This window comes from Neoarius graeffei, chromosome 3 (assembly GCF_027579695.1).
Source record: "Neoarius graeffei isolate fNeoGra1 chromosome 3, fNeoGra1.pri, whole genome shotgun sequence".
In the NCBI taxonomy this organism is placed as follows: Eukaryota; Metazoa; Chordata; class Actinopteri; order Siluriformes; family Ariidae; genus Neoarius; species Neoarius graeffei.
Window position 1 is genome coordinate 76,317,997 of NC_083571.1, and position 20,362 is coordinate 76,338,358.

At 43.9% G+C, this 20,362-nt stretch overlaps 1 protein-coding gene across 1 annotated transcript; it reads left to right on the plus strand.

Moving 5' to 3' along the window:
• Positions 1-851: 851 nt before the first annotated feature.
• Positions 852-19,795, plus strand: ppil6 (peptidylprolyl isomerase (cyclophilin)-like 6). The gene is made up of 8 exons (XM_060916027.1): positions 852-930; positions 1,042-1,137; positions 1,626-1,814; positions 5,584-5,646; positions 5,784-5,931; positions 6,097-6,156; positions 6,545-6,680; positions 19,543-19,795. Exons 1-8 carry the CDS (start codon positions 853-855, stop codon positions 19,652-19,654), a joined length of 882 nt encoding a protein of 293 aa, XP_060772010.1. The 5' UTR covers position 852; the 3' UTR covers positions 19,655-19,795.
• The last annotated feature ends 567 nt before the right edge of the window (positions 19,796-20,362 follow it).

Here is a 20,362-nt window from a genome sequence, read left to right on the forward strand (position 1 = left end):
CATCAACATCTGTCCATGATGCTCCTGTGCCATCACCAAAATTCAATTAAATTTTATTTATTTAAGTACTCTTATGCATAGATGGCACGGCGGTGTAGTGGTTAGCACTGTTGCCTCACAGCAAGAAGGTTCTGGGTTTGAGCCCAGTGGCCGGCGAGGGCCTTTCTGTGTGGAGTTTGCATGTTCTCCCCATGTCTGTGTGGGTTTCCTCCAGGTGCTCCGGTTTCCCCCACAGTCCAAAGACATGCAGGTTAAGCTAACTGGTGGCTCTAGATTGTCCATAGGTGTGAATGTGAGTGTGAATGGTTGAAAGGAGAAAAACTCAATAATAATCCAGAAGAAGGCAATGGGAAACCACTACTATAATGTTCCCTAGAGACTTTGATAGCTGAAGCCATCAGAGTGGCCACGCCACTGTCGTGATATGCCAAAATGGATGCATAGATATTGTCACAAAGCAGCTTGACAGAAATGCGGATTTAGATTTAGATCCCTAATGACTCAAAAGGGAACCTGGATAGTACAACTGTACAAATGTTATAGAATCAAACAGTATTGAGAACGTTGGAAGGATCTTTAGTGTGAGGACCAGTCTTTAAAAAAAAAATCATAAACATATCTTGAATGTGTGTGTATTTTGAGTAAAATGGAAACCTGAGAAATTAAAGGAAAACTTTTTTATTTCATTCAAAACAAATAAAAATAGTGAAAAGGCGATTTTCTAATCCAATAAAATGTTGGCTGCTTTGCAACCATGGAAACCATTGTCTGCTATTACGTCATTTATGCGCGCCAGTCGTCCCGGTTACCATAGAAACCGCACGGCTTGTTTACTCGCCGGTTCATTGGAACATGGCGTTTGAAATACAGTTAGAAGTTGTTGGTTTGTTAAAAACGCATAATTTTCATGCGGCTACAAGTATTGCAGAGGTAATTATTCCACGAAATGGTTAGTTTCGTGTCTGTAACTGACAAAAAGTGTTTCTTTATTCACTACTTTTTTAAAACGTCGCTAGTAAACAATGCTATCTTTTAATGCAGGGACTGAAACAAAAGTTCCAAGTTTCATTTTCTGATCCTATCATTCGCCCGTTGCTTGAAAGTGACTGGCATGTCTATATGACGAATAAAACAAGGGTAAGACTCGTTCATTTTTATGCTTTTAATATTTATTTTAGGTGGCACGGTGGTGTAGTGGTTAGCGCTGTCGCCTCACAGCAAGAAGGTCCTGGGTTCGAGCCCCGGGGCCGGCGAGGGCCTTTCTGTGTGGAGTTTGCATGTTCTCCCCGTGTCCGTGTGGGTTTCCTCCGGGTGCTCCGGTTTCCCCCACAGTCCAAAGACATGCAGGTTAGGTTAACTGGTGACTCTAAATTGACCGTAGGTGTGAATGTGAGTGTGAATGGTTGTCTGTGTCTATGTGTCAGCCCTGTGATGACCTGGCGACTTGTCCAGGGTGTACCCTGCCTTTCGCCCGTAGTCAGCTGGGATAGGCTCCAGCTTGCCTGCGACCCTGTAGAAGGATAAAGCGGCTAGAGATAATGAGATGAGATATTTATTTTAGATCATGAAGTACCGAGGGTTAGGGTTAAATTGACGTGGATAAACCCGCCTTCTTGTGGTGACAGGAGCTCAGGGGGGAGATGTGGCAGTACCCCGGGAATGTCGTGTGCTTCGTGAACGGGAGTTTACTGGGTGATGAGAAGCAGCTCTGCACTTGGGCAGAGAAACAGTGGATGTTTACTTTCTTCCGTCCACGAGCGCTTTATGAGGCTCTCGCCCAGGAGTGTTACACCAAACACCTGCGCAGCACAGGGGTAAATACACACAGGGTTCCAGCACTGTCAGTCTGACCCTCTCTGCGTCTGTGTGTCTTTCTGACCCACTCAGGAGGTCATGCTAGTGCCAGTGCTGAGTACATCCTACACTATCCAGTTCACCATCAACAACAAACTGGCATTTGGGTGTGTTTCAGTCAAAGATAAACTGAAATATACACAAACATACACTACCGTTCAAAAGTTTGGGGTCACCCAGACAATTTTGTGTTTTCCATGAAAAGTCACACTTTTATTTACCACCATAAGTTGTAAAATGAATAGAAAATATAGTCAAGACATTTTTCTGGCCATTTTGAGCATTTAATCGACCCCACAAATGTGATGCTCCAGAAACTCAATCTGCTCAAAGGAAGGTCAGTTTTATAGCTTCTCTAAAGAGCTCAACTGTTTTCAGCTGTGCTAACATGATTGTACAAGGGTTTTCTAATCATCCATTAGCCTTCTGAGGCAATGAGCAAACACATTGTACCATTAGAACACTGGAGTGATAGTTGCTGGAAATGGGCCTCTATACACCTATGGAGATATTGCACCAAAAACCAGACATTTGCAGCTAGAATAGTCATTTACCACATTAGCAATGTATAGAGTGTATTTCTGATTAGTTTAAAGTGATCTTAATTGAAAAGAACAGTGCTTTTCTTTCAAAAATAAGGAAATTTCAAAGTGACCCCAAACTTTTGAACGGTAGTGTATATGGACAAAAGTATGTGGACACATGACTATAACAGTCAATTGAGCCCCCAAACTGTTGCCACAAAGTTGGAAACACACAGTTGTCTAGAATATCTTTGTATGCTGTAGTATTAAGGTTTGCATTTACTGGAACTAAGTGGCACAGAGTGACCGCTATAAAGACATGGTTTACCAGTGTAGAAGAACTCGAGTGCCCTGCACAGAGCTCTGACCTCAACCCCACTGAACAATCGGATGCCAGCTCTGTGCCAGACCTTCTCGCCCAACATCAGTATCTAAACTCTTGTGCTCTTGTGGCTTAAAATCCTGACAGCCACATTTCAAAATCTAGTGGAAAGCCTTCCCAAAAGAGTTGAGGTTATTAATGCAACAAAGGGGAACAGCTGAATATTCATATCCATGGTTTTGGAATGGGATGTTCTCAGTACTCAGGTGTCCATAAACTTTTGGCCATATATTTTATGTACAAAAGTACAGCATAAGGAAACTACTAAAATTAGTTTGAATTGCCCACTGGGTACGCTATGCTTGATATTATATCCTACATTATTTGAAAAGATTAGAATATCTATTTACAGTGGTGCTTGAAAGTTTGTGAACCCTTTAGAATTTTCTATATTTCTGCATAAATATGACCTAAAACATCATCAGATTTTCACACAAGTCCAAAAAGTAGATAAAGAGAACCCAGTTAAACAAATGAGACAAAAATATTATACTTGGTCATTTATTTATTGAGGAAAATGATCCAATATTACATATCTGTGAGTTGCAAAAGTATATGAACATTTGCTTTCAGTATCTCGTGTGACCCCTTCGTGAAGCAATAACTGCAGTTAAACATTTCCGGTAACTGTTGATCAGTCCTACACACCGTCTTGGAAGAATTTTAGCCCATTCCTCCGTACAGAACAACTTCAGCTCTGGGATGTTGGTGGGTTTCTTCACATGAACTGCTCGCTTCAGGGCCTTCCACAACATTTCGATTGGATTAAGGTCAGGATTTTGACTCGACCATTCCAAAACATTAACTTTATTCTTCTTTAACCATTCTTTGGTAGAACAGCTTGTGTGCTTAGGGTCGTTGTCTTGCTGCATGACCCACCTTCTTTTGAGATTCAGTTCATGGACAGATGTCCTGACATTTTCCTTTAGAATTTGCTGGTATAATTCAGAATTCATTGTTCCATCAATGATGACAAGCCGTCCTGGCCCAGATACAGCAAAACAGGCCCAAACCATGATATTACCACCACCCTGTTTCACAGATGGGATAAGGTTCTTATGCTGAAATGTAGTGTTTTCCTTTCTCCAAACATAACGCTTCTCATTTAAATCAAAAAGTTCTATTTTGGTCTCATCCGTCCACAAAACATTTTTCCAATAACCTTCTGGCTTGTCCATGTGATCTTTAGCAAACTGCAGATGAGCAGCAATGTTCTTTTTGGAGAGCAGTGGCTTTCTCCTTGCAACCCTGCCATGCACACCATTGTTGTTCAGTGTTCTCCTGATGGTGGACTCCTGAACATTAACATTAGCCAATGTGAGAGAGGTCTTCAATTGCTTAGAAGTTACCCTGGGGTCCTTTGTGACCTTGCTGACTATTACACACCTTGCTCTTGGAGTGATCTTTGTTGGTCGACCACTCCTGGGGAGGGTAACAGTGGTCTTGAATTTCCTCCATTTGTACACAATCTGTCTGACTGTGGATTGGTGGAGTCCAAACTCTTTAGAGATGGTTTTGTAACCTTTTCCAGCCTGATGAGCATCAACAACGCTTTTTTCTGAGGTCCTCAGAAATGTCCTTTGTTCATGCCATGATGCACTTCCACAAAAATGTGTTGTGAAGATCAGACTTTGATAGATCCCTGTTCTTTCAATAAAACAGGGTGCCCACTCACACCTGATTGTTATCCCACTGATTGAAAATGCCTGACTCTAATTTCACCTTCAAATTAACTGCTAATCCTAGAGGTTCACATACTTTTGCCACTCACAGATATGTAATATTGGATCATTTTCCTCAATAAATAAATGACCAAGTATAATATTTTTGTCTCATTTGTTTAACTGGGTTCTCTTTATCTACTTTTAGGACTTGTGTGAAAATCTGATGATGTTTTCGGTCATATTTATGCAGAAATATAGAAAAAAATTCTAAAGGGTTCACAAACTTTCAAGCACCACCGTATCTCTTTCAGGGTGCCTGTGTTCAGCAGTTAATTTGTGATGTGACACTCCACAGTAGTGCTTAATGGCTCATATGAAAGTAGACACTCAGGGATTTGTAGTTTTTCATAAGTATATTTTTAAGCTAGCCAACTAGATTTAAATGGTATAATTTGATTGGCAGAGGTATACTGTGTTTTACTATAAAAAAAAAAGGTTTTGTTGTGCTGGCTGTTTGTTTTTTCTCTGTACCAGCGTTATTGTGGAGAGGTGGTTCAGAGTCACAATACTCTACACACAGAAACCTAACAGTGTCATGACTAATCTTATAACAGTCAGGCTCCTACAATAAACTAATTGATTTCTTTATACTGACTGAAAATGTCCAATGTCTGAGCGACAGAATGGAACACCAGTGTACTGCGAGAAATGGTAGAAATAATAAATGTACTATAGTGATGTACATTAGGTGGTTCCGCGACACAAACCTCTCTCCTCTGTCAGAAAAATGTTACTGCAGTCTACATACCGTTGGTTTTCCTGCTCTCTTCTCCACTGTGTGGATTAATCTCACTTTAAATTACTTTTTTTTTTTTTTAAAAACTCAATACATATAATAACTTAGATTTGTGTATATTTGTATGGGTTGTGATTTTCACTACTGTAATGATATAAAATTAATTTACCCCAGGGCTATGTTTCACTAACCCCACTAGCTAAAACAACTTCACCACGAGACAGCAGATACAAACTACTCAACAAGGATAAACAGGCTGACTATCATTCACTAGCTTCATTAGAGAAGAAATAATTGGCTTATTACTTCTACAAGGATAAAAAGTTTCAACATTAGTCTCATGTTTGCTGTCTATTTTTACAGCATATATTTGTATATATGGATGTTGTGATTGGAGGCGAGGCAGTTGGGCGAATGCTGTTTGAGGTAAAGTGTACCTGATTGAGGTAAGGGTTAACTGAATGTCTGTAAGGACTGTTCATTTTATTCATTAAAATAAAAAATCTTAAGAATTATTGTCATATTTATGCATTCTGATTAAGATGTTTGTGGGTTTTTTCCAGCTCTTCTCAGATCTGTGTCCAAAGACATGTGATAACTTTAAAGCCCTGTGCACTGGAGAGGCAGGCACCTCTCAAAGCCAACTCACACTTTGCTATAAGGATTCCTTATTCAACAGAGTAGTGCCTAATGGTTGGGTGCAGGAAGGAGGTCCTATATTATTATTCATATACACACACACACACACACACACACACACACACACACACACGTCTAGGTGGAACACATCAGCTTTGTACCTCCATTGCAAAATAAAGTAACCAAAAATGTCTTAGCTGGTCAGTTAGATTTTTTTTTTTTTTGCCTGTGTTGCAGACATTACATTACAAAGCAGAGGCGATGGTGGGGAGTCCATCTATGGTCCAACATTTGAAGGTACAGGATTATTGTTCTTGCAGGATTTGGTCGCAAACCTTTAAAAATGCAACTAGACACTATGATAAATCATAAATAAATCATTTGCTATGTAATCATATGCTATGATTGGGTTTCTGCTTGATTTTGCATAGAAGAAAGTATTCATAATAAAACCAAAAATAAATAAAAATGTCATTAAATATCAGAGACAAGCTTTTAGTGTTTGATAGAATTTTCTCAAATAAACAACAGAGTTCCACTCTATTTTGTCTGTGGCATCTTGATGTGTCCTCTTTAAAATATTCAAATAGAATTAGCTGAAGAAAACACACTTTCTAGAAATGTGTAAAATTTGCAAAAGATTTGTATGGAAACATGCTGATCAGCAGCTGATGCCCTGTTCCAGATGAGAATTTCTCTGTGTCTCACAACAAGCGAGGCATCCTGGGCATGGCCAACCGAGGTCCCCACACTAACAGCTCTCAGTTCTACATCACGCTACAGCCAGCCTTGTGGATGGACAAAAAATATGTGGCCTTTGGGTAGGTGTTTCATTAATGCTGTCTTGGACTTGTGTCAGCTCATACCACATCATGGTGGAGAACACCTTTCATCTTCTATAGTTTCAGAAACACTTCACAGCTGTCAGAAAAAAATGTTTCTTGAGAAACTTTGTGTACTGCTGTGCATGTTTTCCAACTTTTGCATCTGTACAGTGTAGTTATGTAATGTGGGGGAAAAAACACAACGGAAAACGAAGCTTAGTAACACATGATAACACAGACAAGACTTCGGAATGAGATAAAAACAGAGGAGGGTATACTGTAAATAAACAAGCCAAGCAAATGAACTCTGAACACACTCAGAAAATAAAATAAAAACACACCATATTTGCAGTCATTTTTCCAATAAACTAAACCAACATTCAGAGACCAGGTGGGAAATATAAATATACCCTTCATTCTTTCACAATCATTAAGAGAGCAATGGCAGCCAGGTGTTATTAATAAAACGCACAATATTAATTAATCATCATGAAGTGAGAGTCCTTCTATAAAAGCAGAAATTTTGGCAGTTTGTTGTTCTGGATCACTCAGGTGTGCATCTACATCATGCCAAGAAGAAAAACATCAGCCATGACCTCAGAAAAGAAATTGATGCTGTTCATCAGTCTGGGAAGGGTTATAAGGCCATCTGCAAACAATTTGAAATTCACCATTCTCCAGTGAGAAGGATTGTTTACAAATAGAGAGCCTTCACAACCATTGCCAAACTTTCCAGTAGTGAGCTTCCTAGCAAATTCAGTCGAAGGTCAGATAATGCTCAGAGATATAAAGAAAAGCCCAAGAGCTACATCATGTGACCTACATGTGTCTGGAAGCACATTAAATGTTTATGACATCACAATCAGAAAAAGATTGAACAAGTATGGTTTTCAGGGAAGGGTGGCTAACATAGAATAAAAAGAACTAAAGAATAAAAGCTAAAATGAACTCTCTAAAAAGAATATGGAACATGACTTAGGTTTGTAAAATTGCATCTGAACAATCCATAAAAGTTCTGGAACAATATCCTTTGGATTGATAAGACCAAGAAGGAGATGTTTGGTCATCATGCACAGTGCCATGTTTGGTGAAAACCAAACACAGCACATCACCACGAACACCTCATACCAGCTGTCAAGTGTGGTGGTGGAGGGCTGATGATTTGGACTTGTTTTGCAGCCACAGCACCTGGGAAACTTGCAGTCATTGAGACAACAATAAACTCCACTTTATAGCTAAGTGGAACCCTATACTTATAAGACAATGCATCAACCTGACTTTTGATGGCTTGACCATACGACCTCTGTACATACGAATGTGTACTACCACAGGAAACCTGATCATAAGTGCAAGGCAATGTCTCTCACAAACACTTGACCACCAGACAATGAAATTTGTATCTTTATTTACATAAGATAGATGGGTTTTTATCCAGCACTTATTTTTAATTGGCTTTTTTTTAATAACATGGGATTATTTACTAACACATTTTTACTGAAAACATTCATGACATTTTCATATAAAAGGAGTTAAAACAATTTTATTAGTCCACTAGCTAGTTGGACAATTGACAGTTTCTGTCCTGTAAGGGCAATAGACGGATGTGAGTCAAGGAAGCATTTTATTGAAAGCATACTAACAAATAGATCCAAAATGAAATAAAGGCAAAGTTGAAAAACAGGCAGTGATCAAGTGAGGTACAGACAAGATATCAGAGGTAATACAATACTCAAACTACAAAAACACAAACAGGGTCAAAACCATAAAAGTGGTCCAAAATACAAAGCTTGGGAATATCAGACGCAGAGTATAGAGCATATACTGTGCAAAGTCTGTGTGAAAGTTCAGACCTCAAACCTGTTGAGATGCTGTAGTGTGATCTTAAGAGTGCTGTGCATAAACAAATGCCCTCAAACATCAACAAACTGAAGCAATGTTGGAAAGAAGACTGGGTCAAAATTTTTCTGAGACAATGTGAAAGACTGTTAAACTCCTACAGAAAACATTTACTTCAAGTTTTTGTTGTTAAAAGTGGTTTTATATGTTACTGAATTATGATGGTGGTGTAGGGGCGCTGGATAAGAGGTAGTACCTTTGCTGACTGACAGCTGCACCCTACAAGGTGGTTAGCCAACACTGGACCTCATCTATCTCCTAAATCTCTCATGTGCTGGCTCCAAGTGCCACACCATGGTAAACCGCTTCAGCTGGCAGGCTAAACCACGTGAGGGGGTGATGCTGACACAGCATCACTGGGTGGAAGAACTTTTTCAGGAAGTCAACAGCCAGGGCGGAAGGAGTTTCAAGGTGGCGGCGCATACACACACAGCGGCTCCTCTCTGTCTAGACTGGTACCAAAATTCAAAAAAGTGCTTATTTAAGGAGTTAAAGGCATTTTTGAGACAAAGTCGGCAAACAGTCTTATTTTGTCAATTTGGGTGTGCCGAATTCAAATCTGCAATATGCCGAGCTCTATCTGACCTCTGTTGACCTTTAGAGGTCATTGAACTTTGGGCCTGTAAACGTCTCAGCTGAACCCAGTTTCTCAGCTTTCTAAGGAATGAAATGTACTAAAATGATTAATGAAGTTAGCAAATGGCCTTGTTTGTTAAATGTTTGGGTGCTGAATTCATTTTTCATTTGTAAAACGACATATGACCTCTGATAACCTCAAGGTCATTAAACTTGGCCTATTGAGGTATTTCACCTGACATCACAGGGTCATGTGACGCTCCGGTGTCCGCCATTTTGGATGGCAAGCTAGCTAATGTCAACAATAGTAGCTGGTATGTTACTGTAGCAATGTTTACGTTCAGTCATTTGGATGACTGTTAAAACCTTTCGGTCTCAAGTTTTTCCTTTACTGGATTTACTAGTTTACTGAGCCAGCCGGCCAGCCAGCCCCGGAGCGCTAGCTAGCTAGCGCCAGCCAGCCAGCCAGCCCCGGAGCACTAGCTAGCTAGCGCCAGCCAGCCAGCCAGCCCCGGCGTGCTAGCTAGCTAGCGCCAGCCAGCCAGCCAGCCCCGGAGCGCTAGCTAGCTAGCGCCAGCCAGCCAGCCCCGGAGCGCTAGCTAGCTAGCTAGCGCCAGCCAGCCCCGGAGCGCTAGCTAGCTAGTGCCAGCCAGCCAGCCCCGGAGCGCTAGCTAGCTAGCGCCAGCCAGCCAGCCCCGGAGCGCTAGCTAGTTAGCGCCAGCCAGCCAGCCAGCCCCGGAGCGCTAACTAACTAGCGCCAGCCAGCCAGCCCCGGAGCGCTAGCTAGCTAGCTAGCGCCAGCCAGCCAGCCAGCCCCGGAGCGCTAGCTAGCTAGCGCCAGCCAGCCAGCCAGCCAGCCCCGGAGCGCTAACTAACTAGCGCCAGCCAGCCAACCCCGGAGCGCTAGCTAGCTAGCGCCAGCCAGCCCGCCAGCCCCGGAGCGCTAGCTAGCTAGCGCCAGCCAGCGCCAGCCAGCCAGCCCCGGAGCGCTAGCTAGCTAGCTAGCGCCAGCCAGCCAGCCCCGGAGCGCTAGCTAGCTAGCGCCAGCCAGCCAGCCAGCCCCGGAGCGCTAGCTAGCTAGCGCCAGCCAGCCAGCCCCGGAGCGCGCTCAGTAAACTAGTAAATACAGTAAAGGAAAAACTTATAACGGGCCATGTCTCAACAGACTAAGAAGTTATTTCAATGACATTTAATAACATTTTGTTTATCCTGAGGACCGAAAGTAAATGAAAATGTGAACAAATCTTAGCTGTCAGTGAACAATCCTGGTGGAAGCAGGTAAACGTCGTTCTCTAAGCCTGCTAACCTCAATTTTTGCAAATACCTCTCCCTCTGCTCGCCCTGTAAATGCCCTACGTCGCTGGATAGTGAAGGTGTTTTCTGCATTTCGCTCCTTTTTCTTTTATGTTTTTCGTTTGTCGCCTTCCTTGCATTCAAACTGATTCGAGCCGTGCCGTCCAAAATGGCAGCATCACATGACTTGGTCACGTGAGTGAAATACCTCAATAGGCCAAGTTTAATGACCTTGAGGTTATCAGAGGTCATATGTCGTTTTATAAATGAAAAATGAATTCAGCACCCAAACATTTAACAAACAAGGCCATTTGCTAACTTCATTAATCATTTTAGTACATTTCATTCCTTAGAAAGCTGAGAAACTGGGTTCAGCTGAGACGTTTACAGGCCCAAAGTTCAATGACCTCTAGAGGTCAACAGAGGTCAGATAGAGCTCGGCATATTGCAGATTTGAATTCGGCACACCCAAATTGACAAAATAAGACTGTTTGCCGACTTTGTCTCAAAAATGCCTTTAGGTGTCACAATTCTGGATTTTGGTACCAGTCTAGTCCTGACAGGACAGTGTTTTCGTAAAGATTTTTTTAGGGCTTTTTTCACCTTTATTGGATAGGACAGTGTAGAGACAGGAAATGAACGGGAGAGAGAGACAGGGAGGGATCGGGAAATGACCTTGGGCTGGAATCGAACCCGGGTCCCCGGATTTTTATGGTATGGCGCCTTATCCACCTGAGCCACGACGCCCCCGGTTTTTGTGTTCTAAAACAGTGTATATTTGTTCGTCTTTGTCACGTCCATCAGTCTTAAGGCGCACATACTCCCGTGAGTTTCTGCTCGACATCCGCAGAACTATATTCACAGATATAAATCCAGCGGATGCGGAAGTGCTATGCGACTATGGTTTGCTCCGGAGGCCTGCTCAATCACCGACCCCCACTCCTGCATCCAGCCCACAGTGGAAGCACCACAGGCGGAACATGCGAAAGCAGAAGAGGGGCAAGCGCGGAGGTATCCGGGCTAGGCTAGCGGCTAGCCCTCACCAGCCGGCTATCCCTACCATCACTCTGGCCAACGTACGCTCGCTGGACAACAAGCTGGATTATGTCCGCCTGCTCCACTCATCTTTTAAGTCTGTGAGTGAGTGTTGTGTCCTCGTGTTTGTGGAAACATGGCTTAATGACAGCGTCCCGGACTGTGCCATTCAGTTAGCCCGGCTAACATGCTACCGGTCAGACAGAGTGATAGTCGGGGGGGGGGAAGACTCGCAGCGGTGGACTCTGTGTTTACATCAGTGATGCCTGGTGCCGCGATGCTGTTGTGGTCTACAAACACTGCTCACCACTGGTGGAGTTTATAATTATTAAGTGCCGGCCATTCTACCTGCCGAGGGAATTCACAGCCATATTGCTGGTAGCAATATACATCCCTCCCGGCTCCAATAACAACAGGAGTGAAGCACTGAATGAACTCTATCAGCACATCAGTGAGCAGCAGACAACTCACCCAGATGCTTTCCTCATCCTGGCTGGGGATTTCAACCATGCAAACCCCAAGAGCATGTTTCCAAAACTCTATGGACATATCAACTTTCCCACACGTGGAAACAATACTCTGGACAATGTTTACACCATGCATAAAGAGGCCTACAAAGCCCTATCCCTCCCCCACCTTGGGGCCTCAGATCACTCCACTGTTATGCTAATGCCAGCATACAGGCCGCTGGTTAAAGTCACCAAACCAGCTACAAAGCAGATACGTGTGTGGCCAGAGGGGTCCTCAGAGGCACTCCAGGACTGTTTTTCCACCACTGACTGGAGCATGTTCAGACAGGCGGCCACCTACAACAACATCACAGATCTACAGGAGTACACGGAGACTGTCACTGCCTACATGAGGAAGTGCATGGACGACGTTATGGTCACCAGAACCATCTCCATTTGGGCCAATCAGAAGCCATGGCTGACAGGGGAAGTCCACAGGCTCCTGTGGGCTCGGAACGCTGCCTTCAGAGCTGGGGATGAGGTCAGTCTAAGGACAGCTAGGGCCAACCTGTCACGAGGCATCAGGGTGGCCAAGAGACAGTATTCCAGGTACATTGCTGACTATTTCAATGACAGCAGAGACACCAGGAACCTGTGGCGGGGGATTCAGACCATCACAGACTACAAGCCCTTGCCGCAGACCTGTGACAACTCCACATCTCTGCTGAATCAGTTGAACGACTTTTTCGCTCGCTTTGAGGCAGACAACAGCACCATGGCACAGAAGACCCCACCACCTCCTGGTGACCAGGCGTTGACGCTGTCCCCTGACAGCGTGAGGAGAGCTCTCAGGACGACAAATGCACGAAAAGCCCCAGGTCCTGATAACATTCCTGGTCGTGTCCTGAGAGACTGTGCCGAGGAGCTCACAGATGTCTTTACAGACATCTTCAACATCTCGTTGAGCCAGGCTGTTGTCCCCATGTGCCTCAAAGCCACCACCATCATCCTGGTCCTGAAGAAGCCGTCTCCCTCCTGCTTCAATGACTACCGCCCTGTCGCACTCACTCCCATCCTCATGAAGTGCTTCGAGCGGCTAGTCATGCGGCATATCAAGTCTGCCCTCTCCCCCCACCCTGGACCCTTTCCAGTTTGCATATCAGTCCAACCGTTCGACCGATGATGCCATCTCCATTGCCATCCACTCAGCCCTTACCCACCTGGAGACAAAAGACTCGTATGTCAGAATGCTGTTCATAGACTTTAGCTCAGCATTCAACACAATAATTCCTCAGCAGCTCATTCATAAACTGGACCAGCTGGGACTCAACACCTCCCTGTGCAACTGGCTGCTGGACTTCCTGACGGGGAGACCACAGACTGTATGGGTCGGCAGCAACTCCTCCAGCACCATCACATTGAATACGGGGGCCCCCCAAGGATGTGTGCTGAGCCCCCTCCTCTTCACTCTGCTGACCCATGACTCCACATCAACATCCAACTCTAATCTCTTCATTAAGTTTGCGGATGACACGACTGTGGTGGGTCTCATCAACAATGGTGATGAGACAATCTACAGGAGTGAGGTGAGCCACTTGGCCATGTGGTGCAAGGACAACAATCTCCGCCTGAACGTGGAGAAGACGGAGATTGTTGTGGACTTCAGGAGAGTGCACACCCAGCATGCTCCACTATCTATTGACGGTGCTGCAGTGGAGAGGGTGAGCAGCACCAAGTTTCTGGGTGTGCACATCTCTGAAGACCTGTCCTGGAGCAACAATACTGCATCACTGGCCAAAAAAGCCCAACAGCGTCTGTACTTCCTCCACAAACTGAGGAGAGCAAGAGTCCCGGCCCCCATCATGCACACATTCTACAGAGGCACCATCGAGAACATCCTGACCAGCTGCATCACCGTGTGGTACCGCGCCTGCACCGTGTCCTGCTGCAAGACTCTGCAGCGCATCGTTAGAGCAGCTGAGAGGATCATTGGTGTCTCTCCCCCTTCTCTAAGGGATATTTATAACTCCCGCCTCACCCGCAAAGCCATCAGGATTGCAGGTGACCCCCCCACCCATCTCACAGCCTCTTCAGTCTGCTGCCATCGGGGAGGAGACTGCGGAGTCTCCGGGCCAAAACCAGCAGGCTCAAGAATAGTTTCTTTCACCAGGCGGTCAGGAGGCTTAACTCGCTCCCTGTTCGGCCTCTCCTCCTCCCTCTGCCCCCTGCCACAGATTCTGCTCGCACTCCCCCCTGCCCCCCCTTCAGCATCTGACATGTCACCCTCACAGTTCCCCCCCAACACATACACACACACACACACACACACACACACACACACACACACACACATACATACATACTCTCAATGTTCATTAACACACTGAACTCAGGGACTGCACATTTCACTTTACCTCACTCATTTGCACTATTCTACACTACCTCACCTTAACAGCCATTAGTTTATTGTTTATACTGCTTATTTCATGTTTACCTGCTATACCTCAAGTGCCCTTGACTGTTTATTTGCACCAATTTACGTGTGTGTGTTTAGTCTATGTCTAGTTCTTATCTAGAGTGTTTATACTGTTTATATTGTTTGTGTTTAGTCTGTCTAGTTCTTATCTAGAGTGTTTTTACTGTTTATATTGTCTGTTTATGAGTGTTTAGTCTATGTCTAGTTCTTATCTAGAGTGTTTATACTGTTTATACTGTTTGTTTTTTCAATTATTCTATTTTTATTTATTGCATTGCTTGTTTGCACCGTGGGTCAAAGAGGACTGAAATTTCATCTGTGCTGTATGTCGAGCATGTATAACATATTTGACAATAAACTTGACTTGACTTGACTTCTATGTGAGTTCCAATGGCTATGTGTCCAGGGCCAGGGTGATCCACCAAGTTAAAGGGGGACTTGGCTGTGGCTAACGGCTTGGAGAGGAGATGGGCACCACCAAGCCCTTTCGCCCAAGAGACACCATCATGAAGACAACCAAAACGAAAACCAAAATACCGGATCGGTCGTCGCCCGGGTCAACAAGGACCATGCTTCCCGCCGTACACCAGGACGGAGGTGATAAGTGTGCTACTGGTGCATCGAAAATCAAGCTCCATGGTAGAGACAACATCATTATTGGAACTTGGAATGTCAGGTCACTAAATCAGGTTGGGAAAATCGTATAGCTAGTTCATGAAATGAATAGGTACCAATGGAACCTCCTGGGCATATGTGAAATGCAATGGAAGAATGCAGGAGAAATAACAACAGAAGATGGGCACAAGACCTACTATAGTGGGAAACAAGACACACATGAAGAAGGTGGGCTTCCTCATGCATAAAGATATAAAAGACTTGGTAATGGGATGTCGACCAGTTTCCAGAAGAATCATCACCATTCGCTTAAAAGCAGCCCCTTTTAACATTACAGTTATCCAAACTTATGCACCAACGACCACCCATAGTGAGGAAGAGGTAGAAGACTTCTACAACCAACTTCAAGGAGTCATTGACAAAACACCTAAGAAAGACCACTTAATAGTACAAGGTGATTGGAATGCCAAAGTAGGAGTAGATTCTCAGAGACATTGGATAGGCAATTGTGGACCCTCCTGTAATCCTCTGACAAATGATAGAGGCCTCCAGCTCCTAGAGTTTGCCACCACTAACAACATGGTCTTGGCAAACACACTTGGCACCCACAAACCATCAAGAAGATGGACATGGCACACTCCAGATGGTCAGCATTGGAATCAGATTGATTATATTCTAGTCCCAAAACGCTTCTGTTCAGGAGTGAACACCGCATGAACCTGCAGCTTCCCCGGGGCAGCCATTGGAAGTGATCATAACCTGGTATTGATGACCATCAAAACACGCTTGAAGAAGATCATCAAGCCAAAGTTTACTTGACTGAGATTTAACCTGAGCAAGCTAACAGACCCCAGAGTGAGGGAGGAGTTCCAAGCAAGGATTGGAGGGAGGGTCGCTCCACTGACAATTCTTGACGAGAACAGCTTGGAGGTAGAATCAGCAGTCAGCGAGATAAACTCAGCAATGGTTGAAGCAGCCGAAGAAATCTTGGGTAGACATCAGCACTCTAAAAAACCATGGGTCACAGCTCAAGCACTAGAGCTATGTGATCAAAGAAGAGAGCTCAAGAAGACCAAAGGTGCCCCGGGAGGAGCCCAGATGTACAGGGAAGCCAACAACAAAGTGAGGAAAGAGCTGAAGAAAGCCAAAGAAGCCTGGGTCGAAAAACAACGCACTGAAATTGATGAAAACTTGGAGAAGAATAACACCAAAAAAGCCTACCAAGTGGTAAACGATCTTACCACTAAGAGACAAGGAAGACCAACAAGCATCCTGACCAAGGCAGGGAAATGCTTACATGAAGAGAAAGAAATTCTGGTTAGATGGACAGAGTACTGCTCTGAGCTTTACAACCACCAGCGCAATGGTAATAATAATAATAATTTATATATAACTTATACAGCGCCTTTCAAGAAACCCAAGGACGCTTTACAATTATAAACAAAGAAAAAAATAATAGCAATAAAAAATAATAAATAAATAAATAAATAAATAAATGAACAAGGCGGCATGGTGGTGTAGTGGTTAGCGCTGTCGCCTCACAGCAAGAAGGTCCTGGGTTCCAGCCCCAGGGCCGGCGAGGGCCTTTCTGTGTGGAGTTTGCATGTTCTCCCCGTGTCCACGTGGGTTTCCTCCGGGTGCTCCGGTTTCCCCCACAGTCCAAAGACATGCAGGTTAGGTTAACTGGTGACTCTAAATTGACCGTAGGTGTGAATGTGAGTGTGAATGGTTGTCTGTGTCTATGTGTCAGCCCTGTGATGACCTGGCGACTTGTCCAGGGTGTACCCCGCCTTTCGCCCGTAGTCAGCTGGGATAGGCTCCAGCTTGCCTGCGACCCTGTAGAAGGATAAAGCGGCTAGAGATAATGAGATGAGATGAGATAAATGAACAAATAATAAAAAATAAAAAGTCCACCAAGTAGGAGTCAGGATGTAATTCCAGTGGTGTAGCAGCCACAGTCCCACCAAAAGGCGCATGAAAACGAGTCCCACATCTCCAGCACAGCCACCGTGACGCCATCAGCCACATCGCTCAAACACCACGCCGTGGATCCACAAAGCGAGCACAGAAGCTCCGCCACGCAGAGCGCTGGTGTGTCCCAAACCGCCTGCACAGCCGCCGCGACGCCACCAAGCAACATCGCTCGGAACATCATGCCAAGCATTAAAGCGCAGAGCGCTGGACAACCACGAATGTTAAATGAGCAGCAAGCTCACTGCAGTCCACAGCTGGGAGCGCAGGCATTACCCACAGCGAACCAAGGCCTAGAGGGAACCAACGCCCAAAACTGGGTCCGGAGCTACACCACAACCGGCGGACAAAACACTCAAACAAACATCAAACTACACAAACACACAGAAAAAAAAATACATAAAATGAAAATTGAAAAAGAAAGAAAATAAAAATAAAATAAAAAAAAGCTTTGGTGAGAAGCGGCAGCCAGAATGCGCACGATGTACTCTCAACTGGAAACGGAAACCAAAAAAAAAAAAAGGTAATCCTGCAGTGCTAGACTGCCCAGAAGCAAACCCAGATAATCATTCACATCCCATCCTACATGATGAAGTTGGAGTGGCAGTAAAGGAACTAAAACAAGGGAAATCAGCAGGAGTTGCTGAATTGGTTCAAGCAGGAGGAGCAGCTATGATCACCACTCTTACCATCATTTGCAACAAGATCTGAAACACCGGGATATGGCCAACCCCCTGGACCCAATCACTCATCATCACACTTCCCAAGAAAGGCAATCTACAACAATGCCAGAACTACTGCACCATCAGCCTGATAAGCCACCTCAGTAAAGTTATGTTGAAAATCATACTAAACAGACTAAAACCTGTAGCAGAGACCATTATCGCCGAAGAACAAGCAGGTTTCAGAGCCGGACGAAGCATCGCTGGACAAATATTTAATTTAAGAATAATATGTGAGAAATACCTCCAACATCAACAAGACCTGTATCACGTTTTTGTGGACTTCAAGAAGGCCTTTGACAGGGTGTGGCAAACAGCCCTATGGACAACTATGAGGAAATACAACATCAATGCCAACCTTGTCAGAGTGATTGAACAACTTTACAACAAGGGTACAAGCACAGTTCTCATGAATGGCAGCATAGGTGAATGGTTCCACACTACTGTGGGAGTATGCCAAGGTTGCCTCCTGTCACCCACCCTCTTCAATATCTTCCTAGAGAGGATCATGGAAGATGGCCTGGAAGATCATGAAGGCACAGTTTCCATCGGGGGTAGAACCATCACCAACTTAAGGTTCGCGGATGACATAGATGGCCTTGCAGGAACTGAGGATGAATTGGCTAGCCTGGTGGAACATCTCAACCAAGCAGCATCTACATATGGCATGGAGATCAATGCTGAAAAGACTAAACTCATGACCAACAACACCCAAGGCATCAACTCAGAAATCAGAATCAATGGAACAGTCCTAGAAACAGTGAAATCATTTAAATATCTTGGATCAATTAGATCAGATGAAGCTCAAAACCTGAGATTCTGGCAAGGATTGCCCAAACATCAGCGGTGAGAGCAAGACTCCAAACCATCTGGAGAGATAAGAACATCAAACTGCACTTTAAGGTACAGTTAATGCGCTCCCTTGCTTTATCATTCCTCCTTTATGCCTGTGAAACATGGACTCTTACAGCAGAGTTACAAAGAAGGATTCAGGCAACAGAAATTAGATGCTATAGAAAGATCCTAGGCATCCATTACACAGACCATGTAACAAACCAAGAAGTCTGCAGATTGATACAACAAGCAATAGGACCTCATGATAACCTCCTCACAATCGTTAAGAAGAGGAAGCTGAAATGGTACGGCCTTGTCTCCCGCTCATCAGGTCTTGCAAAAACATCCTGCAGGGGACAGTGAGAGGCAACCGCAGACGAGGAAGACAACATAAGAGGTGGGAAGACAACATCAAAGAGTGGATGGGAATGAGCTTTGCGGAGTCCCAGAGGGAAGTGGAGGACAGAGACAGATGGAGGAGAGTGGTGGTTACCTCTTCAGTGGTGCCCCAACAACATCAGCAAGATGTCACGGGATAGGTGAAGAAGGTGAAAGAATTATAGTGTGTATTTTTCCCCACCTGGCTCCTGAAATGTTTGTTTACTTTTGGGGGAAAATGACTACATTTTGAATTCTCTAGTGGGTTGTTGTTTTTTTTGTCACCTGAGGTTGTTTGTTTATATAAGTTGGTAAAGACTATAAAATTGTTATTTAGGCCCTATAAACAGAATTGAAGAAGGGTGCACTTTCTTTTTCTTGTGACTGTAAATACACGTTCATGAAGACAAATCAAAATAAAACACTGTGCTGTGGAGTGCACCTAATGTAGAAAGGGGATGGTTATTCAATAGTGTATATTTCTAAACTTCTGGAGCTGAAGTTACTATCATCAGGGGATTATGGAATAGAAATACTTCAACACCATTTAAAAAAAAGAACTGAAATATGGCTTTTGTATTTTCCTCAATATTGCATTTTCCTCTCTCCCTCAGGCAAGTCGTTGAAGGTACAGAGGTTCTTAGGAGACTAGAAGAGGTGCCCACTTATAACGAAAGGCCAAAACAAGACTGCAAGATAGTCACATGTGGATTGTTGGATCCTTGATTGACTGTCATGGTATACAATTTATTAAAAAGAAAATGTTTCACTTGTGTCTACTGTCGTACACACTCCAGTATCTTAGAATGGTCTTTTACATCAAAGCCTTCACATTAAAACTAACCCTGTAGAAGGTTTAGAATTTTATTCAGCTATTTTCATGTTTTCTCCTTCAGTTGGTTTGGTTATTAATGGTTATTCTTCTGACATGAGTGACTTGCATTTGGTCAGAAGAACTAACTTTACATTGTTCAAAATGCAGTTAAAGAAACAAGTGTCTAAAACTTAAGCCATAAACATTTTGAGCTGTTGCCTGTACTGTGCCTAACATCTTCAAATGACAGCAGAATAAAAATTTGATTGACAAAGGAGGTTTGCATGTTCATCCCATGAGTAATTTAACTTTAGTTATATTCAGCAAATTTCCTGGTGATCCATTTTTGATGCTACATCATACTGTGTGCCAATAAATGATTGTATATGATTTACCAATATGCACATACCCTTTTAATAAAGAAAACAAAGTCCCATTTTATAGCCATATCATTGGCATGCACATACTCTTCCTGGGGCATTGGGGGGGGGGGAGGGGGGGGGAGAGAACACTGAACGCTATATGAACCATGTTATGAAACTATATGAAATCAGGCAAGATAACATAATGCCAAGAGCTGAGGCATAGAAAGTTGGTATTTGTACTGTATCACAAACAGA